Source organism: Delphinus delphis, chromosome 11 (assembly GCF_949987515.2).
Source record: "Delphinus delphis chromosome 11, mDelDel1.2, whole genome shotgun sequence".
NCBI lineage: Eukaryota > Metazoa > Chordata > Mammalia > Artiodactyla > Delphinidae > Delphinus > Delphinus delphis.
In genome coordinates, this window is record NC_082693.1 from 57,572,391 (window position 1) to 57,595,676 (window position 23,286).

A 23,286-nucleotide genomic window follows, 5' to 3' on the forward strand; every position below is an offset into this window, starting at 1 on the left:
ACCCATCACTTTTCACCACCTCTGCTGCTACCACCCTGGTCTAAGCCACAATCATCTCTTTCACAACATATTATGTCATGCCTCAGCTCAAAACTTTCTAATGGTTTTCCATCACTCTCAGAATAAAAGCCAAAGTCTTTGCAATAGCCTACAAAACCTTATCCAGTCTTGCGTCCCCATTATCTTTCTGACCCCACCTCTTCTCCCTCTCTCCCTAACTTAACGCTATTCTAGCCACAGACACACGAGCCACATTCCTGTCTCAGGGCCTTTGCTCATGCTGTTCCCTCGCCCTCAGTTATCTATATACCTTACTTCCTACAGGTCTTCATTCAAATGTAAGGCCTTCCCTATCATATATAATACTGCAACCTATCTTCCTGGGTCCAGCACTCTCTATATCCCTTCTTTTATCTTTTATTTTACTTAAAAATTTTTGCATTGTGTGTCTCCCCTATTAGAATGTGAGCTCCATGAGATCAGGACTTTTAGTCAGTCTTGATCGCTAGGCCAAGAACAGTATCTTGCACATAGCTGTTTCTTAATAAATTTTGCTGAATAAGTGAATGAATAAATACATAAATAAAAAACAAGGCTGATAATCTTGGGACAATTTTCAGAAAAGTAGTCTTGTGATCTAATGCTTGCATCAGTGGCTATGCTGAGGGGAGATCACTGTAAGTTGGGGAACACATCCCAGCCCCTTCCTTGTGGTACCCAGAATATCTCAGGAGAGCTGCAGTCCTTTGAGAGCTGCAGGGCCAATCCAGGGCCAGGAGAACAGAGTCTCAGGATCGTCATCTTCACAGATATGTGGCTTCCTGAGAGTGGCTTCCCTGGATGAAGTCAAGTAACACCATTCACACCAGCTGTGTGTGAACACTGCATCATGTGAAATGATCAAAAATGTGGTATGCAGTTCAATTTGCAATGCTTCTTGACTTTAGAGATATCGAAGGGAATGAGGATATTAGCAATGGTTTTCATGATGCCACAAATAGTGCTGCCTAGCTGCTTTGGTTTCATCATCACCACCACCACCACCACCACCACCACCACCACCATCACCATCATCATCATCATCATCGAATCAGAGTGATTATAAGGAGGAAAGCACCGGGCTATCTAATAGCATATTTCCCGAGTTTCTGTGAGGCAGATTCTGGCAAGAAAACGAAAATATCTGCCTCAAAATAACTTGGGGCCCTTGTTTTTCAGATGCTTCTGATTGATGAATGTTGCTTGAGATCTTAGTCTCCTTGATTGTTGTTGCCTTCTTTCTACCTCACCTGTCATTACTCAAGAGTGGTGGCTATTTTAATTGTAGTCAAGGTAATTTGAATTTAGATCTTCTAAAGCGTCTTCTCTTTTAACAATTTCCCACATTCCTGACTGGTGCTGTTTAGAGTGGCAGACTGTTTCATAGGCCTGACTTAATGCAGGGGAAGACAGTTTAGAAGGTTAAAAAAAAAAAAAAGTTAAAAAAGGGGTAAGTTTACAGTCCTGATTTCCTTTCTTTTTATGTTTTAAGTGAGAGGTTTGATTACTTTAGATTATAGGGCAAGAACAATTGTTGGAGGTCCACTTCTGTTTAATTAGTTTCAAGAACAGTTTTGATGAAGAACAGTTCAGAGAAGAAAGGAGGATAGTAGTGATAAAGAAGAAAGGACGTTAAGATCGCTGGGGGATGAAGGGGGAAGAGGGTAAGTGTGTAGTGATTCTTTTCTGTCTCATCAGATGCTACTTTGTCATGGGGGTGGGCAGGGTGAGGCAAGGGATTTTATGTTTAGAATCGGTTCTTACAGTAGGGTGAATGCTGCTTCCAAAATAAATTAAGGAAGAAAGGGAGGAAGAAAATGAAAGAAAAGAGAAAGAGAAGGGTAGCTGCAGACTCTATTCTCGTAACGTCTTTTGCTGTGTTTAAAATGGGTGCATGGAATATGTGAAGGGAAAAGTGTGGCTAAGCGTGCTCCAGGATGCCAGGAGAGCAGATAAAAACCCAAACAGGTTGTGAAAAAATTGGTTGGTTGACATCATATGATTAGTTCATCTTCTTTGCCACCTTCCTGATGGTCTTATTACTCTTTCTCAACCAATCTTCCTTTTCTGGCCTGTGTAACTTTAGAGCTGTGCATTGGAAGTTTAAAAGAGTACCAATGAGGGTGGAGTTCTTTTTAAAAAAACATTTTCTTTTCAAATAATTTCCAGCTCTCAGAAAAGTTGCATGAATGGCCTGACAAACTCCTGAATATCCTCCTCCCAAGTTCAAGTTTTGCCAGTTGTTCTAACAATGTCCTTGTAACAAAAAGTCCAATGCAGGACCACACAGTATATTCAATTGTCGTATCTCCCTAGCTTCCTTCAGTCAAGAAGAATTCCTCAGTCTGCTTGACTTTCAAGGTCTTGACATTTTTGAAGGTCATTTTGTTGCAGAAGCTAAATTTCTGTTTATTTAGTATTTCCTCTTGATTATAACCAGGTTATGATTTTGTTGTGAAATATTAGAGAAGTGATGTTGTTGTATCCTTCTCATTGTATGCTGTCAGGTGGCACATGATATTGATTTGTCCCATTGCTGGTATGGTTAACTTTGAACACAATTCAGATGGTGTTTGTGAAGTTTCCCCACTGTAAAGTGAATTTTTCTTTTCCTTTGTAATTAATAAACATTTTATAGAAAGATACTTTGAGACTGTAAGATCCTTCCTCATCTTACTTTCATACTTTGAGACTGTAAGCTCCTTCCTCATCTTACTTTCACGCACAATTTTGGCATTCATTGATGTGTCTTGCCTGAATTCCTTCTATATTTATTAGTTGGACTTCTAATCTAAGAAAGAGGTTTCTTTTCTTTCTGTATATCTGCTTACTTATATCAGTGTGCATTCATGGATTCCATTGTATTCAGTGGTTATAATCCATTACTTTGTTACTTATTTTGATGCTCAAATTGTTCCAGATTTGGTCAGTGGGAGCTCTTTCAAGGTGGCTCCTGTGTTCTTTGGTCACGTGCCCATCATTCTTTTGAGAACTTCTTTATTGTCTGGCACAAAAGCATGTTGAAAGCTCATCTTATTCTTTCCCTGACCCACCTTCAGAATCTCCAGTGAGCCCTGAAAAGATGCATTTATAAACCAAGACTTGGGCCTTAAGTTTGCTCATTGCTACTTACGTCCTCTTAATGGACACACACACATACATACACACAAACACGTTTAAATATCTTTATTGATATATCTATATCCATATCTGTAAAACTATGTGTTTACAGACACTTTTTCAGTTCTAATTCAATGATCCAAGACCACAGGGTTCATCTGACCTTTTCCCCTTTCCATATTTATACCTTCCTTCTCCAGCACTAAAAATCTTGACTTTCTATCTGTTGCCAATCACCTCATTCCACCGGGCTTCTAACCTGCTCAGAAGCCCACCCTGTGTGGGCCCCGATTCCCACTAAACTGCTTTCCTGCCCACTCCAACACCCACTTTGTGTGGCCTTGACACCCACCGTACTGCTCTCCTGCTGCAAAGAAAGGAAGGCAGCCATTACCATCACTTTTAACTGAACTTTCTGCATTGGCTGGTTATCTTGGCATCACAGAAACACAGTAGTGAATTGGTAGCAGTGTTATTAAAACAGCATAAGGATAGTTTACTCAAATTCAATTAAGTATTGTATATACTGCACACATTTTATACTTACATCTGTGTGTACATATTGCTGTACATAGGAATGGGTACACAGAACTATGGTTTACTGCCTTTTATGGGTGATTTAGGGAGTTTTTCAAGGGAAAATTTGACCGTAAGTGCTTCCTACCTTATAAACCTACTTCAGAATGTAACTCCTGCATAAAGTATGATTGCCGCTGTGTGGCCTAAACTGTCTCAACATCTAGTCAAATTCTCCCTCTGGGAGAACACGTCACTTTGGTCTCTGAAACTGAAGCTGAGAGGATCAGAAGCTGATTCTAGATCTTACTTACTACTTGCTTATTCAGGGAAAATGATATAGTTTTTTGTTTGTTAGTTCATTCCTTCTAAAATGTAGAAATGCTTTCAACAAGTACTCTGACGCCATGTCTCTAGGCCAGAGCTAGGGAAGGGCAGGGTCTTGGCTATAGGACCAACTCCAGTAGGATAGCTCACTGAGGCCATACATAGGAGCCCAAGCTGAAGAGCACCCTCCCTAGGCATGGAGGCCAAAGAGTGCTGGGCAGGGAGGAGAAGAGAAGCCTTAAATCAGAGAGAGAAGTAATAGGGGCCAAGAAGCTGGTGACAAATACTGAATGGAGCATTCGTTCATTCAACATGTACTTATTAAGAACGCAATATATTCCAGAGACTTTGCGTGCTTTGCAGAGACATAAATGAATATATATGTCTTCTACCCTGAAGAAGCTTTAATTCTAGTAGAAGAGAGTCATGCCAACAGTTGCAATACAGGATAGCTCAGAAGTCTTGCTACAGTTTTCAGATTTGTGGATTTTGCTAGCTCTTGCTATATTATTTTCCATAAAGTTTATACCAATTTATAATTATAAAGTTGGAAAGTAATTTCTAAATACTACTTTTAAAATCCATTTCATACAATATATTATGTCGAAAGGCACAATTTAAGAAGGATTTAGATAAGAATTTTGACTTTCCTAGGATATTACCTCCCCCCAACCCCACCCTGAGCTGTTAAATAAGTACTGTACCAAGGGAGAGGATAATGGTTTTCTGAGAAAAAGAAAACAGTGCCCAGTGGCTGTATTTTTCTATATCTTGATGGTCCTGGACTGGATTCCAAAGGATGTGAAAATTATCTTTCAGTTAAAGCACTTCAGTTAAAGCATCTTTCAGTTAAATTATTTTGTTTACTGTTCATTATCTATAATATTTTTGAATGGCTATTGGGTAAATGAAGGGTATTCAGTTTGTTTCAAGTTGTCTGGACTTTACAAAATCAGGTGATAATTTCAGAAGACATTTCTCCCCGGGAGATTATGTGACTGCCAGAAACCTATTCTGAAGATTAGGAAGAAATTATAGATTACTCTTAAGTGGTTATCAATAAATAAGAAATGATGTCTGTGACATTTACCATCTGTAGAATTTGATTTTTTTAAATGGGATTTGGCTCTTTTCCCTTTACTTTTACATATTTTGTTGTATATTAGTGAGCCTTCTCTTATAGTCACTTCTCTTTGCTGACACACTTTCAGTTCTATATAGTTTGTGGGCAAAAGGTATTAGAAAAACAAGTAAATCACCATGAAGCACTATATATTACCTTTGCAAATAATTGCTTGGGCAAGAGCTCTAGACTAATAAATGAGGGCATGTGGATAATTTAGAATGTTTTTCTTTTTAGAACCAATTGCCTGGGAATTGAAAATTTCAAAGTGCTTTTTCATGGTGTTATTGTTTGAATTAATTAAGAAAAATTTCACTTCATTTGGACCTGTTTCTGTCTTCTCAATATGTCCTCCTGAGGAGGAACTGGAGAATGTGGCACTTTGGGAAAAATTTAATTAAGTCAGCTCACAATGGAACACTAGAAGATAAAATTCCTCAGGCCTGATCCTTTTTGGAATTGTAGAAACTGACAGGAGGTGAAGATCTGCAGCCTCCCCCGACCCCCAGGTCTGCAGAACAGAAGCTCCCCTCTCCAGCGGGCAGGGATAGGAAGGCTGGTGAAGTGATGCTGAGGTGGGGACCGTAGTTCGTTCTCTTCTTTTAATGCCATTTCAGCTTGCCAATGTGTATAACGTGTGTCAGGAGCATTAACATTTTGAGCCTTAGGCAATCAGATCTGAGGGCTCATTCTGTTCAATTCGTAATACGGATTATATTTTATAGTGTTGCTAGGACTTGATTATTTGCACAGCCTAGAAGGTATAGCTCCTGCTCTGAACATTTAGAAGTGAACTGCTATAGAACTCTGAACATTAAACAGAGATTTACTATAGGTAAATCTCATAGAAATAAAGAAATGATCCTATAATCATGGTTTTGGAATTATGTATTTGGATGACTATCACATCGCAGTTTAATTTGGCTGTCACGGCAAGCACTGAAAATGAAGGAGTAACACAGAGAACTATTTTTGTACCTTAGAACACTGCAGCTTAGCCTAGTGACTAATCATATACTTTTATTCAGACCATATGGAAACACAGTATACCTGTCTCATCTATTTATATCTAGCTCCATATCTTTTGAGGTAGATATAAATAAACAAAGACAATACACCCAAGTAAGACATGATGATCACAGAAAGTGTTTGTAAACATTAATGTTAACTTGTGGACATATATTGGTTTTAAACACATCCTTTACTTTAAATAGCTTTGATTTTCTGTCTAGAAGACAAAAGAGAACATTAATAGCTATCACTAAGTTTACCTAGTTGAATATTAGCGCCTCTAAAAATGCGACTAAAAAAAGTAAATATTCATTACTTTTTCACATTGGAAGATTAAAGGAATAAATGATCCTTTGAAACTGAAAATGAAATTCTCAGAAATGTCAAGAAAATATTCTGCTCAGTCTTAACTTTAAGAGGAAGTGAATAGAGATCACAAAAGCCTTTTGACATTAAAGTGAAAGGCTGTTGTTACATAATATAACCCAATTAATTAGGATCTGCTTAATTTGGAATCTGTAACAGAGAACATATGAAATGTGTTTTGCTGCTTTGTAACTTGTTGTAAAAAACCCATCTATTTAAAATGAATACAGTAAAAATGAAGAGAGGCTAAAATTCATCGCTGGAGTTAAAACTGTGTGGCAAATGGAGGTACCACTTACTTAAATATAGTGCAGCCCCTACCTTGCCAACAGTAGCGCGTGTGTCCAAGGAATCTTGTGGATGGCACTATACAGCAGTTTATTCAACTTAAACTGAAGGAAGACACACCTTTATTATTAACAAGCTGAAGCTGAAGCTTAAGTGGAAAAATGGTCGCAAGTTTTTGTGGTCCCCAGATTAGAAAGTCCTTTAGCTAGGGTTTGTGGGTTTTTTTGTTTGTTTGTTATTTTTGGTTAAACTCTAAGAACACTGACTTGTTCAATGGTAGCCACGCAAAGGTTAAATGGAAAAAAAAAAAGGTTAAATGGATTATAGATTGAATGTTGTCATTCTAAGGCACCTTTTGCTCCTGTACCAAATCCACTGGAAACTAAATATGTATCAGAATATGTCATGGAGAAATTCAAATATCAAAGGGTACAAAAATTAATAATTAAAAAGCAGTTCCTGAATTGGAAAACACAACTTATTACTTTTAGAGAAAAAGCATAAGACTTGTTCAAGTTAAAAATGACTAGGGAGTTGAATTCTAAGGTTTTCGCAGCCTTACATACTGATAGCGTTTTGCTGCTTTGGTTCTATACTAAGATTTTAGCAAGCCTATAGCAACACTTAAAACTTCTGTTGTTGGCGGTGTGCTTCCATCATAGATAACTGATAGCTTATAACATTCAGGTTAGAGGTCAAATCTGAGCTGAGGCCTTATTACACATCCAAGGAAAATTACTCTTTGAATAACACATGGTACAACCTTCTAGTCCTAATAGGGAAGGAAGAGTTCAGATACGGACATTTACACTTTCAAAGTGACCAGACTGTACGTGATTTTCACTTGCTCTGAAATGACGCCATAAATGCAATTTAGAGATTGATTTTTTCATCATACCACAAAAAAACTTAGCAATAAATTCTAACATGTTTAGGTGTTTTAAAGAGGAGAAACTATTCTTTTTTGTTTAGCTATTCAAAAGCTTTTTATAGCATTTCCAATATATGGAGAGTGTTAGGGAATATATAACACATGTCCTGTGTGTCTCTAATAAAAGAAAGCTTTCGACATACTACACTGACCTTTTCCTTATTTCCTTATAACTGCAGCATCATAATTAAAAAATGAACTGAATAAGGTAACTCAATGCAAATTCAATCTGGTATTAGAAGTAAACTGCAAACAAGACTAAATCAGATGTGTGAGTTTTTTCTAAACAGGATTAAACAGTGTTTCAAATCACCTAGAATCAATTCTCATAGGACACTATTGTAGAAATGATGACACTGAGTTAAGAAAACATTTTTCTTATGGAAAAAATCACAAGTCAGAGCTTGCCACTTATGTTATCCAAGATAAGTTTGGTGATTATCCTGTAAATGAACATCGATTTTTGTGTAGACTCCAATATTTCCAATCTCTGAGAAACAGTTCTGGTGTCTGGAATGGCCAGTTGCAGAATTACGGCAAATATCTTCTAGTGAAGTGGTTGCTTCTCTGAGAAAACAAAGAAATTGCTTCACATCTGAGTTTTACCACACTACTTTCTAAGACCAGCTTTGACACAGTAGAGGAAAAGAAAAAACCCCCTAAACTCAAAACCCTATACCGAATATTTATTGTTACTGGCTAACCCACAAGGTGGCACTAAAGAGAAAAGTGACAAAATGAAGGTCACAAGCAACTTCTATACTAAATCAATTCTATTATGAGAATTAAACCTATTTCATGACATGATCACCCAAATTTTAATATGCTAGTAACTCAAAAACATTCATGTTCACATTCGTTGCTTTATTCCTACAGACTGTTTTGGAGTAAAAAAAAAAGTTTCATTTAATCAAGCAGCCGATTATATTTTCCAAAGACTTAGTAGTTTGAATATTTTTGTGTAGTTCTTTCGTGGGGAATTTTTTTTTTCCCCAGATTCAGACTTCACAACAATTGTATGGTTATAAATTATGACCATTTAAAAAATGTTTTGTATAGTGCCTAGCACTTAACATAAATGTTAAAAAAGACCGATTTAACACTATAATGTTTATAGTAAAATGACATATTTAGACTTTTAACAAGCATACCTTGTTTTATTGTGCTTCACTTTATTGTGCTTCACAGATACTGCGTTTTATACAAATTGAAGGTTTGTGGCAACCCTGAGTCTATCGGTGCCATGTTTCCAAAAGCATTGGCTTCTTTTGTGCCTCTGTGTCACATTTTGCTAATTCTCACAATATGTCAAACTTTTTCATTATTATGATATTTTTATGGTGATCTGTGATCAGTGACATTTGATGTTACTGCTGCAAAAAGATTACGACTCGCTGAAGGCTCAGATTATGGTTAGCAATTTTTAGCGATAAAATATTTTTAAAGTATGTATTTTTGTAGACATAATGCTATTGCACACTTAATATACTACAGTTGAGTGTAAACATAAGTTTTATATGCACTGGGAAACCAAAAAATTTGTGTGATTTGCTGTATTGTGATATTTGCTCTTTTTTGGTAGTCTGGAAGCGAACCTGCAATCTCTCTGAGGTATGCCTGTTTTTGTGGTAATAGCGTATAAATAATTTTTTTAAACCACCAACAGTAAGGCATTTCAGCCAAAGTCTAATTGTTTGAATTCCAAAAATAATTCCTGGATCCCCAAATACATATTTCACCTAACTTTCGAGGCACCTGGAGAATACTTCCTGGATGTGAATGGGGAAATGTCCTCAAAAAACCATGTACAGAGAAAGAAAAAATGGCATGACATTGGTGTAGCCTTAGTATATAATCCAAAAAGTAGAGGCATGGAGGATCCTTAGTTATAGTGCCGTGTGGTGGAAAGAACTGGGTCTTCTCTAGCAAACACTTCTGGTTACGAGCAAGAAGGAGGTGTAGATCCCAGAAGAGGCTATTCTTCAGTTCATGATTAAGAGATAATGTTATTCATGCACAGGCCTAAAACTTAAAAGGAAATACTATGATTTGGTTTTTTCTTTCCCCTTGGTTTCAAAGTAGGAATTCAATGAGTTGCAAAATAATGCAATTTTAATTTTTACAATTGTGTAATATACATACTATATAGCTTGTGAAATATTTTCTAACAGAAGATGTACTTCTTACTCAGAAATAAGTGTATCTTTGACTAGAATACTGACTCATTAAAACTATGTATTACATATTTTATAATATTAAAAATAAAAAATACTGTAGGTCAAGATCAGCTTTCAAAAACTCATGTACAGGTACATGACCTCAAGATTAGTGACGCTTCATTATCTAAAAGAGAAAAACTTCACCCCATTTATCTTTGTTTCTTTATCAACCCATTTACAATGATCATTTGCCACTCAAATTTTAAAAAACTATTGTAATTACCTCATTTAATGAATTCATTTTATTTTATTTTTTATTTCATTCTTAAATTGAGATTTAATTGACACATAACATTGTATGTTTAAGGTGTACAATGTGTTGATGTGATACATTTATATATCGTAATATGATTACCACTGTAGCATTAGCTAACACCTCTGTCACGTCACATAATTATCATCTTATTGTGAGAACATTTAAGATCTAGTCTCTTAGCACGTTTGTGGTATATAATACACTATGTAATTACCTCACTTAAAGAGCTATACACATTTCTATATCAAATGTCTATTTGTGTATGTTTAGTAATGCAGGTTTTAAGAGGTAATATGTTTTATTATTAAATGGAAGAAGGGTGAATAAATGAGTGGAAAAGGGAAAAAAATTGGATTAGAAGATACATATGGAAGAAACAGAGCAGGATACTTTATGTCTTTATGTGACTTTAATAGCTATATAAGTGTACATTTGAAGCAGATACTTTTCATGGTTTGAAAGAGGTGAGGCACTATTCTAATCATGCAAGTTTGAATTGTCACATAAGCCTGGGTCAAAGATACATTTATTAATGCCTTCAAGAGGCAAGATTTCTAAGGCATATAAACTGCTTGTTCTGCAGAATGAAAATAAACTACAGTCAACCTCAACTACTTTGTTCTCAATCAAGGATGAATAATGCTCTCCTTTTTTCTTTCTATCATTACTTTATAAAATTATAATTATTATTCTGCTCAGGGTCATACTACCTTTTCTCTATTCATTTCATCTAATAAACACTCACATAGCAGTTACGTGCCAGGCACTGTACCCTCCAATGATGGGGGGAACCACAACTGTTTGATTCAGTGCTATATCTCCAGCACTCTGCCTGGAACTGACTTCATAATTTATGCAGCAAATATCAATTATGCAGTTGGATTGTTTACATCTGGCTTACCTTTCAGGAAGTACTATGGCATAACGGTTAAGTGTACAGATGACGGAGTCTGGAATTCTGGCTGTACTAATTAAATGACTTTGGGCAGGGTATTTCATTTCTCTGAGCCTATGCTTCCTCAGTTGTCAAATGGGGGAAATAACAGCATTGACCTGATGGGGTTATTTTCATGATTAAATAAGATGACATGAAGTGCTTAGACAAATACTTGATGCAAGGTAAGCCCTTGAAAAATCTTAGTTACTGTTGTTGTTATTATTTTCTTCCTGCCATATATATCTAGAAACATGGATGTGAACAACTTAAATTCATGGCAAAAACTATATTGGGTGTATATACTATTTCTATTTCTTGAGCTACTAGACAAATTGACTAGTTCATCAGAAACATCTCTGGAAAGTTACCCAGTTTCTATTCTGATTTTAGGATTTGGTTTATGCTATGTTTGTAGGTTTCATGAATAAACTGTAAACATTTCCATGATGCATTCTTTGCCTTTTTATGAAGCTTTCTTACTGAGATCATAAACCAAAAAGCCCACAGTGAACACCGAAGAGTTTTAACCTAGCATTAGAATCCCCAAATAACAATACAACTTTTTTGAGATCCTAATTCTCTCCTCTCTGGATATAACATTTAATTATAGAACTGGGAATAGTACTGTGGATATTTTATTATGCTTTTCCTTATATTTGCTATCTAGAGAGGCCCTTTTTATGTTGTAATACTTGTTCTGTTTTAGCATAATTGAGACTTTACTAGGCCTAATAACATGTAGTAATACATTAATAGGTTAGGGAATGTTTTCCCTTTAAAACTTTATAATTTCACAGATTTTTATATGAGGAAAGAAGACATAATCACATTTAGATATGGTATCAATTCAGATATATCAATTCAGATTAATCTTTTTAAATAAACAGAAGTCAGATAACTAACAGTTAAATCAAGGTGTTAATTGTAGTTAGCAAACTGTAGACATTATGGAATTGCACTGTCTCAATTATGGCTAATCTTAAACAGTCCTCCTCTTTCCATCATTAAGATCTTGAGGAAGGTTCTATCTAGAAGGGTATTTCTTTTTTTGCGGTACGCGGGCCTCTCACTGCCGTGGCCTCTCCCATTGCGGAGCACAGGCTCCGGACGCGCAGGCTCAGCGGCCATGGCTCACGGGCCCAGCCGCTCCGCGGCATGTGGGATCCTCCCGGCCCGGGGCACGAACCCGTGTCCCCCGCATCGGCAGGCGGACTCTCAACCACTGAGCCACCAGGGAAGCCCTAGAAGGGTATTTCTTAATGTTACCCTGTAACAATGTCAACAGATGCAGTGGTCAAATGGTATGAAATTTTGAAATTATGTATTATATTAGAAGTGTGCAATATTGTGTTTCCCCAAATTAAAAATTTCATCAAGTTATTACCATCTCAAACTTCGAACTGCTTTTAGTGTCACAGGGCAGCACCACTTCAGCTGGTGAACAGAGATTCCCACCATTCACTGTCAGCACTGGTCTCCGATTGTGTGGGGTCTTCAGGGACACTTCCCTCTCATGAAATAGATCAGTCCTGTTTCCCCTGCCAGAGTAGCAGGGGCTGTTTTCTTTTCTCCATATGCTTTCGCTAGTACAGGGTATTTTTACAGAGTCTCTTTACCCATTAAACTTTGAGTTTTGAATTGATTTTTTTTGGCTTCTCAACGGAGAATATTAATTAAAAATCCCTGAGAGCATAAAGAGACTGTTGTATTAGCTTTGGAATTTCTTTTACAGAATTTGAGAACTGGAAGAGATCTCGGAGGTCACCTAGTCTATTTAACTTCTGTACATGAACCCATCAAGAAACGGAGTCAGGTTAAGTAGGTTAGGATAAGGTAGGGAGGTGAGGGCAGATTTGTATCTAGTTCCTTCTCCTGAGCCAAGCTGTTTCTGAAAGTGAAGTGCTAATCACACTTGAAGGGGCTGAGTATAAAAGGACACTTCAGTTGTGCCTCTACCTACAAACCAGTGGGAAGAGAAGAAAAGCAGTTCAAGTGTAAACAATCAAAGAGTAAAGCCTCTGAAGCCAGCACATTCACTGAAAATAGTTCAGTTTGATTAGTCATAGGACTTAGGTGTAGATTTAATTAGTAACTTCTGTTTGGCCTTATGGATATTAAACATTCAGACTCTTTTCACTTTTACAAGCATCTAAATCAAATATGGCCACACAATGGCTTTAAAGACATTTATTAGCTAAAGAAAATAATCATAAATTCTTCCAATAATAAATGTGTTTCTGAGAGGAGCATCAAGCACTTTGGAAAGTCTTACTCCCCTGCGTGGCTCTAGCATTGACAAAGTCAGTGTCTCCAATTTAGTCATCTACACACTGAAGGCAACTTCTTTATAGGAATACTAGTGAATCATCTCTTTAAGATTTTTGTTAGGTACACCATCTGAAATGTTCCCTTTCTTTGTTTTGGTTTGAGGAGGGTAGAATAGACATTCTCTAAAAAATAAAATTAAAAAGTTATCATACCAAAGTACTTGCTTCTTAGAGGTACGTTATGTACTTTCAGAAATTAAGAAAAGAAAAACTCACTGGGACCCTTCTGTAACATTGATATGAGAGGAAGAAATATTTACCCACTTGACCTTGATATTGAGTTTATTGGCTAAAGTTGCATTTTAGGGGAATCAGTGTTTTAATAAGTTGTGTTCACTCCAGGTTAATAAGCTTGTGTCCACTCCACTTAGGTCTCAAAAATAACCCATCCACTAATTTAATCACAGCTGGTGGAGACTTTACTAATTGGTAAATATATTTTAATTCTGAAGTCTTGGAGAGTTGCCTTGTAGAAATTTTCAAAAGTACACGGATAAAATACAAAGAAGAACAGAAAAAGCCTTCTTTGAATCTTTTCTTGACTAATATCATTTTACAGAAAGGTCTTAAAGATCCTTTAGTGGGTAACCTCTTCATTTAGGTAATGGTTCTGAGACTTCTGGGGGTGGTTCCAGATCCCTCTTATAATACAAGTGAGTTGAATCCATGGACTTTAGATCAATAATCCTGAACTGCTGGATTAGTACCCTAAGGTCAGAGAAGTTTGGTGAGCTGCGAAGAGTCACACAGCTCTTTTTGCCTGCCTATATTGTTTCCTGATTCTGTGAAAACAAACTAACAAACCTCGACTCCTCAACTCTTAAAATGCATACAGGCAGATACATATGGACAGCAAGAGCACAGAGATTTAAAAACAGAGCATAAAAAAGTAACTTGAACAGAATGTGGCATTTCCCGTGGTCTGTTGCTAACGGCCCACATACAACATGCTTAAGAAAAAAAAACAAAAAACAAAAAAACAAAACACCCTGGCACTTCGTTTTATCATCATTTAAAAATGATTGAGGGTATATGCCCAGGAGTGGGATTGCTGGGTCATATGGTAGTTCTATTTTTAGTTTTTTAAGGAACCTCCATACTGTTCTCCATAGTGAGAGAACTATAGCTGTATAGCTGTATCAATTTACATTCCCACCAACAGTGCAGGAGGGTTCCCTTTTCTCCAAAAGACGCAGATGTAGAGAACAGACTTGAGGGCACAGGGGGGAAGGGGAAGCTGGGATGAAGTAGAGAGTAGCATTGACATATATACACTACCAAATGTAAAATGGATGGCTAGTGGGAAGCTGCTGCATAGCATAAGGAGATCAACTCGATGCTTTGTGACGACCTAGAGGGATGGGATAGGGAGGGTGGGAAGGAGGCTTAAGAGGGAGGAGATATGGGGATATATATATATATATATATATATATATATATACACACACACACATACATACATACATATACACATATAGCCGATTCACTTTGTTGTACAGCAGAAACTAACACAACATTGTAAAGCATTTACACTCCAATAAAGATACGAAAAAAAATGATTCAAATGGACATTTAGAATGTATGGCACTGGGAATGTATCCCATCTGGGGGTAGATGGTAAAGAGCTTCACTGAACATAGGGCTGTGTTTTCAGTAGTTTTCAGGCTGAAGTTGATGCATATTTTGGGCTCTTGTCTTTGGTCATGCTTTTAAAGCCAAACACAGTACCTTAATGTATATTTTCAGGACTTCAAAGCTGGTGGCATTATACATTCCTTTTTGTAAGAAAATAATGAGGAACATGATTTTCTTTTAATGCCTTTAGGATTTGAAGATGTGAAAGAAATGTGTAGAAAGGAATTACTTCATTCTCTTTTTATTCTGCACTTTTAAAAATTGACTCTGAAGCCCATCACATTTTGTTTCATTAAAAACTAGAGACTCCTGCCTGTGAGCTGTTACCTTTGGAGTGGCTGTTTTCTGAATATTGTTCCAATTAGAGTTCTTCACCCAAATTCTATAGGCTGGATATCCCATATACTCATACATACTCTGCACTATATTTAAAGCTTCTACAAACTTAGACAAGAATCCATAACCAGCCAATGGTATATGAATCTGTTTTGATGATCCTGCTGTCAGTGGTCACTTCCTATTGATAACTGTTGTAAAAAAGTTTAAACGATTTTCATGATAACACTGAAAACAGCAAAAAAAAAAAAAAAAAAAAGGAATTGTGGCTAGGTGAAGTGAAAAACTGACCCCAGAATGTACTTGTTCACTGTTCTCATTCTAAAGTAATGGGGCTCATGTCCTCAGCTTTTCTCAGTCTCAACTTTGTGGTCCCGAATATTACACTTTAGGTATTAGATTTTAATCATTTCCTCAATCTAAAAACAGGAATTTTTCGATGGGAAAAAACTTGTCTCTTTAGCCTTGACTTCCGGAGGATTCTAATGTTTCCTTGCTAACGCTTATTTTAATACTGCACACCTGGACACAGCACACAGTATCATATACGTAGTCAGGCTTTGGAGAATTTATTTCAATTTACATACAATCCTCCAAACCCTCTGGCGAGCTTGGTGTGAAACCTGAGACAGCTACGTCTCCCCAGCCGGATCTTCCTTTGCTTCTTGGCGTCAATAGCCAAAGGCTCCAACGATGCCTCCGGGGAAGCGCGGTGGGGCTAAAGAGTCCGGAAGAGGGGTGACTGCGGGGCTTGTTGCGCTGACGATTTACAGGGTACTTCTTGCACGCGGCTCAGCTACCCCCTCTGTGGCTGTGTGTGCCTGGTGTGACAGAGCGGAGAAAAGCTCTCTCATCTCCCAGCGCCTGCCTCTGCCGCTCAGCCGCTCTCCTCCCTCCCGTCTTCCCAGTCTCCTCGCGCTCTCTCGCTCGCTTCTTTGCCTTTCTCGGGGAGTTTCAGTCCCTGAATGCAGCCAGAGTAGCTCTGGCAATCTAGACCCGGAACCTGTGTGTACACGCTCACGCACACACGCGCGCACACACGCACACTCACTCGCACACACGCACTCAGGTTCTCCCCACAGGGACACAGAGCAAACCCGGAGCTTCATCTACCTGAAGGGGATGGCCCGGCCGGACACTTCCTGCTCACTTGTCATCTCCGCAGGTCAGAGCAACGTCGTAACTAGGGAGGCTCACTGTCCGCTGTGCAACCTCACGCTGTATGCCGCCACCTCTGCTTAAAGTGTCCAGGCTGGAGGAGAAGGCTTCTCCAGGTCAGATTTCCGGCGCAGCTCTGCGGCCCTGGCACTTCACTGGGCTGGTTCACCCCGGTTTCTTCCTCCCGGCCATCCTCTCGTCCCCGCCTGCGGGGTGCATGGCTCGGGCGCCTCCGCTGCTGCTGCCGTCGCCACTGCTGCTACGAGCACATCCCACCCAGAGGACTGAACGCCGCCGCTGGAGTGGGGAGAGAAAGCGGCAGCCCTAACTTCCTTCTGCATCGCTCTCTGTACTTGCCAGCCGAGGACCCGCGGGAAGGCTCCCGCGGAAAGCGAGGCGAAAGCTCTGCGCAGGGGACTGCGAGCTAGAAGCCGCAGGCGCACAGGGGCGGGGGCAGCATGTGCCCCTGAGCCCAGCGCCCGCCGGAGAAGTAGCGCGCGTTGGGGCGAGCGAGACGCTTTCCAAGTTGGGCGCGTCCCAGAGCTCGCCGCCCCGCGCCTCCGCCGCCCGGGTCCGGAGAGAGGCGGGGCTGATGGGAGGTGCCGAGGTTGCTGTCGCCTACGGCCAGAGCCCGTCTTAAAAGAAGCTGGGCCAGTCTCCCCAGGGTCCCAGCTGGCGTCGCGCCCTCCGCCCGCGTGCGCTCTCTGATGCCTGAACTGGCGGTGGACAGGGTGGGCCCCCCGCGGGAGGTGCCGGAGGGGGCGGGGGAGGAGCAGGAGGCGGTGTGATGGCCCTGGACGGCGAGCGGGGGGAACAAGAGGAGGAGAAGAAAAAGAAGAAGAAGAAAAAGAAGAGGAAGAAGAAGAAGGAGGAGGAGGCGGCGGGGGCTAAGAAGAGCAGCTCACCCTTCGCGGCCACGATGGGGGAGAACGACGCCGCGCTGCGGGCCGGCGGCAGGGGCCTCTCGGACCCGTGGGCGGACTCCATGGGGGTGCGACCCCGCACCACCGAGCGCCACATCACTGTGCACAGGCGGCTAGTGCTGGCCTTCGCCGTGTCCATCGTGGCGCTGCTCGCGGTCACCATGCTCGCGGTGCTGCTCAGCTTGCGCTTCGACGAGTGTGGGGCGAGCTTACCGCCCGGCGCCGACGGCGGCCCCGCCGGCTTCCCAGCGCGCAGCGGCAACGAAAGCCTTCCGGGTTCGGCCCGGCGCAACCACCATGCTGGTGGAGACTCCTCGCAGCCCGGGGCAGGCGGGGAAGCCAACCCTGAGACCCCGTCCGCCCGGCCGCCGTCGGACGAGGAGCGGCAGCAATGGCAGCCGTGGACTCAACTGCGCCTGTCGGGCCACCTCAAGCCGCTGCACTACAATCTGATGCTCACCGCCTTCATGGAGAACTTCACCTTCTCCGGGGAGGTCAACGTGGAGATCTCGTGCCGGAACGCCACTCGCTACGTCGTGCTGCACGCCTCCCGTGTGGCGGTCGAGAAGGTGCAGGTGGCCGAGGACCGGGTAGCCGGGGCGGTCCCGGTGGCCGGCTTTTTCCTCTACCCGCCAACCCAGGTCTTGGTGGTGGTGCTGAATAGGACGCTGGACGCGCAGAGGAATTACAATCTGAAGATCATCTACAACGCCTTGATCGAGAACGAGCTCCTGGGCTTCTTCCGCAGCTCCTACGTGCTCCACGGGGAGAGAAGGTACGGAGGGAGGCGGTGCCCGGCACCGCCCCACCCAGCCAGGTTGTTCGAAACCGCCGGGCAGCCGGCCACCCAGCGACCGGGCTAGCTTCGGATACCCGGGAAGCGAGGGATGGGGGAAGGAAGTGAAGGTGAGGTATGGCCATCACCCAGAACTCTCGGGGTCTCCCAGGTGCCTGGGCTCTCCCTGCGGCCAACTCCACAAACTCACTCACCAGTCTCACCAGTGCCAAATGCCACTCCTTCTCTAGGCTGGGACCCCCTGCCCCATCAAAGTTCCTTAGCCAGCCTGGGGCACACAGCAACTTTTTTTTTTTTAAAGGGTAGTGTGTAATCTGAGCGACGTCGGGCCAGGGTGACATCAAAAGCTTGCCTAGTTAGCATCGAGGGAAAATTCGTGAGCCCCAGAGGCCAGGGCAGCAGCGCATCCCGGTTAGATGTCAGGACAGGGCAGGCAGGGCAAGATCCTCCCCTCCCCCACCATGCCCGTTTCTGGAAGGCGCAGAGTATTGGATAGGCTCTGGCTCCATGAAGTTTTACAAAACTGGAAGTTGAGATTCTGGGCAGTAAGAGCCAGTCCCAGTGACAGAGTAAGGGGGCGGGGGTGGGCTGGTGGTGGTGCTGGCGGCTGCCATGGCCAGTGCCAGCGAGAAATCTTCTTGCCTGTGCTGCCAGCTCTCTCCTAACACAGAGTGACTGCAGTTTGTTCACAAGTTACTGCCTCTGGAAATGGCTTCAGCGGTGAAAGGGGGAAAGCTAACCGTCAGTCTCAAATGCCTTGTTAGTGAGTGCCTTTGATGCTTTTTAGATTTGGGCAGTATTCTGTTTCTTCTTCTTTTTTTTTTTGAGAGGCTGTGGGGCTTTCCATCGCTTGTTTAGAGCTTAGACTTCAGAGTCCAACAGAACTGGGTTCAAATCTCGGCTGCAACTCTACTTGTGTTGAAGGCTTGAGGAAGCTGATTAAGCTAAGTCACCAATTCCTGACAATAACAGCCTCTAGTGCTTAATGAGCATCCTGTATTAACTCAATCTCACAAGAACCCCATGAGATAGATGCTGTCAACAGTCCCTATTGTACAGATGGGGAAATGTGGAGGCACCAAGAAATCGAGTAACTTGTAACATCGTGAGCCAGCAAAGCAGGTTTTAGGCTCAGGCAGTTTGGCTGCAGAACCTATACTTTTAGTTTTAACTTGGGGAAATAATAATAATAATATCCACATAGGATCGTTGCAGGTGTCCACGAGTAAATGCATGGAAAAGCACTTAACTCTGTACTTGGCACATAGAGTGCCCACTCATGTTATGAGTGTCCTGTGGTGTAAGCTCTCAAGCATGTTGTTGAATGAATAAACAAGTGATTCTTGCTTTTTTGCCCTAGCCCATTGCATTTAAAATAACTTTGATTCATTAAATGGCTGTAGGGCCAGGGAATAACCAAAATGAACTTAAAAATGAAGTCAACAACCTTAGGAGTGGAGGCAGGTTGGAGATGAGTAATGAGGCCACTGGCAGAGCCTCCCCTGTTCTCAAGAGAGTCTCACAACAGCAGAAAACTTGGGATCAGAGCAGTCCAGGGCTCCTGAGGTCAGCAGGTTTGGCAGTGGAGAGCTGGGACTCAAATTTTGGTTTTCTGATCCCTGGACCAGGGCTCATGATGTCTGGAAGCTCTCAGAAGAAGCTGATATAGTATAAGAGGCTAGGGAAATTTCAGTGTGTTATAAGAGAACACAAAAGTGTTAGTAGTCCTGTGGTGTAGCCTCATCTAAATAAATTGTCCAATGCTTTAGTGGTTGTATGATAATTAAAGTCTCCTATAAGTGAATGTATAAATTATTCACTTTCAAACTCCTAAGATCAGGAGTTTGGATAATTTAAACCCCCTCCCACCACTTTCTCTGACATATTCTAAAGAATACAGATTAAAAGGATTAAAAAGAAAATCCACGATCATATCAAATTTGGGGGAAAAGCATAGAAGGCACATTTGCATGTTATGTCAAAATGTCAGTAGTGGGAGTTGCATATCATTACTGATAAATCTTGCTGTGGTGAAATAAATACTTCCAGAAAGTCCTGTTTTTTGAGCCATGCCAAAATACATTTGGTGGAACTGAGCTTGTTTTGGTCAGTGCTTTCAAATGAACAGGACTCTTAAAAAGACCAGATGTTCCCGCGTGACCTATAACTGATTTCTTGTACCCTAGTGCATATTTGTATTCAAACTCTCTCGTTCAGTTTTCCCCAAAGATGGTTGAGAGTTTAACCTAGTGTACCTGTGGCTAAACTCTGCATCCCAATAGTTGTGCAGGATTTGCTGTTTCTGGAGATCCCAGGATGATTTTATTTCTAAACAGCCTCTTAGAGAAAGTACTTGTTCCTCTTTTTTCCCCTTCATTCCAAAAGGACATAAATGCAAACTCTAAATTTTCATTTGATTAGTGATTACGTATCTTGGTCTTTAGTTAGTCAGAATTTTTGCCAATTTATCAGATAATTTCTGGAATGAAAATAAATATTTAATCTGGCAATGGGGAGTCACAATGAGCAACCTGAAATATTTAAAAAGATCAATACTACCATTCAATCTACCTTACTTAGTCTATGTGGAAACAACTTGTTAATAATCAATCTGATTCTTTGACTCACTCCTCAGAAGTCTGAGAGATGTACTTTGGGTCAGGCAGGAAAATTAGACTTCACTATGTGCTGTATGCCTTTGACCCTTTGAAGCTTCCCTGGTTTTGTTCTACAGGGAAGACTTGCCTCTCCCGGTTCCCATATTAAAATAAATGTTGGAAGACAGGCTCCCGGTTAGAACCTAAGGCTTCTCCACTTGAGGCACATCTTTTATTCTCAGTTAATCATTTGGCTAAAGGGAAATTCACCACTTGTTGAATATTAAAAATAATTCTCTTAAATTTGAAATGCTTACACACAGCAGATTAAATTGCAGAGTAAATTACCTCTGTTAGGCAATATATACTCCCTTGTCCCTCAGGTAGGTGGGCAGCAGGCAGATGCCATAATATCCTATAGTAGAATATACTTGCTTAGAATTAGGCAAAGTCTTCCTTTACCTGAAGTAATTGCCGCTTTGGGGCAGCCAGATGGCGAGCATACCCATGTTCAAAGTAGGGTACCTTAATTTAGATCCAGATGGCCGGATTGAAAGAGGAAATTTACCCAAAGTAAATGAACATTTTATTCACTTTCAAAAGGGAGACTGTTTTTCTGTGACAAACTTTGGGTCTGTGACATGCCACAGTGACAGAAGACAGGATGAAAAAAGGAGGTCTTTTTCTGTCAAGGGTTATTTAGAGAGAAACCATGATCTCCAAGTAAAATGAGAAGATAAAATTGTGGTTCTCAAAGAGAATTGCCAAAAACTCCTTTGCAAAAATCTTGTGGAGAGCATAGAGGATTTTATGGGTAGTCATTGATCATTTGTGGTATCAGCATACATGGTTTGGTGCCTTGTACTTTTTCTGGAGTGAATTAATAATCATGGTATTTAATAAAAACAAGAAAACCACCATGTTGTTTTTATGTTGAAAGCAGCCCCATTTCTCCACTTACTCTGCTGAGGAGATATCTCTATATGAGCAAGTTGAAGTAAATGGCTTTTTGCCCTTCTAAAGAGGGCTCGGAACTGAAAAATCTGGGAGAATGGTTTGTTTCTTTGAAAACTTTTTATGTGATTCCTTAATGGACTTAGCTCATTGTTTTCTTGTCACTGCATACATAACCATATGGCCAAACTGAGTCCAGTGTTGGATTTTGGTCACAATTCAAAATGCCACCAGTAAACTAAATCTAGAAACTATTGGGGGAAAGAAGTTTTGACCATTTAATAATCACTTATTCAGGGAGGAAAATCCATACAATTGGTGTTTGTCATGCTGTGCTTTTGATCACCTTGGGTAGTAATAGAGTATACCTTATTTCTGAAAGAGTTAAATTAATTTGCCTGTGTTTTTATTTATTCAGAACAACTCTAAACAGGGCCTATATGCTCTGGATCTCTTTCAAGCAAAGATAGACCTGTGACTGGTTTCCCTGTGTTGGATTTGCATAACATATTTATTTCCTCAAATCAGTTTTTGCCACCGTGTATGTGGTTGGGCTTGAGACAACAGTACAGGGCAACCGTTTAGGTTTGCTTGAGGATGATGATGACATTTAATGATGACATAAAGATATTTGTTTCTTTAAGAATAGGACTCACTTCTTTAAGCATGGCTGTAAAGAATGGTATAAAAAGAGTGAAGAAGAAATAGTCTACCTTTAACTCATAAGTGTTTGACAGTCTGTAAAGAAGGGCATCCCTCCATAGCCCCAGGCTCATCCTCCTACCCACCAGCCATGATCATCACCTTATCGTCCTTTTAATTCTTTGTGTGTCCTTTATATCCTTTCAAACTTACAGTAGTGGCTGGGTTCTTCCAGAGTTTCTCAAAGACCCATGCAATCCTGCTTTTTGCCACTAGAGAGTGGCTGCTCTCTCCAACAGAATTTTGCTACATAGGATTTGAGAGAATATAAAGATGCAAAACACTTCTTGCCCTTCCCAGTTCTTTGGACAATCTGAAATGATTCACAGACAGGCACAGCTGGATGCTGGTGAGTGGGCTGTGAGAGTGAAATAAGACTGACAAGATCTTACTGAGTGGGGCTGAATTGAGGTGGAGGGTCCCAGGCTCCCCACTCCTGCCCTCCTTGCCTCCAAGTGTGCCTTCTCAGTCTCTGAATAAACAAGGGGCCCCAGGGTTTAAGGAGGTCCGGCGGCAACAGTTGTGCAGGGACAGGGGAGAATGGATTCCTCCCAGTGCAAACCTGTGTTGATTTGCCGGGTGAAGTTTTAGTTTAAGTATTCGGATCTTTCCTCATGACTACACACTCAAAAAAAAAAAAGAATCATAGGATGGAAAAAGAATCAAGTTATAAAATTGCCACTGTTGGTTACTTTTTATCTCTTTAAGAATAAGCGAGCCACTTT

The 23,286-nt window shown here is 40.7% G+C and overlaps 2 protein-coding genes across 2 annotated transcripts in view; one reads left to right on the forward strand and one right to left on the reverse strand.

Annotated features, from left to right (window-relative positions):
* Positions 1-16,025: 16,025 nt before the first annotated feature.
* LOC132434321 (uncharacterized) lies at positions 16,026-17,374 on the reverse strand (the record flags this gene model as incomplete). Its single annotated transcript, XM_060025983.1, has 2 exons — positions 16,026-16,252; positions 16,545-17,374. A coding segment is annotated over one exon (633 nt), but the record flags the coding sequence as incomplete, so codon positions are not given.
* Positions 17,340-23,286, forward strand: part of TRHDE (thyrotropin releasing hormone degrading enzyme) — a 398,970-nt gene continuing 393,023 nt past the window's right edge. The window contains exon 1 of the mRNA XM_060025259.1: positions 17,340-18,287. Coding sequence (XP_059881242.1) covers positions 17,377-18,287 — 911 coding nt within the window. The 5' untranslated portion in view covers positions 17,340-17,376. The remainder of the gene's footprint in view (positions 18,288-23,286) is intronic.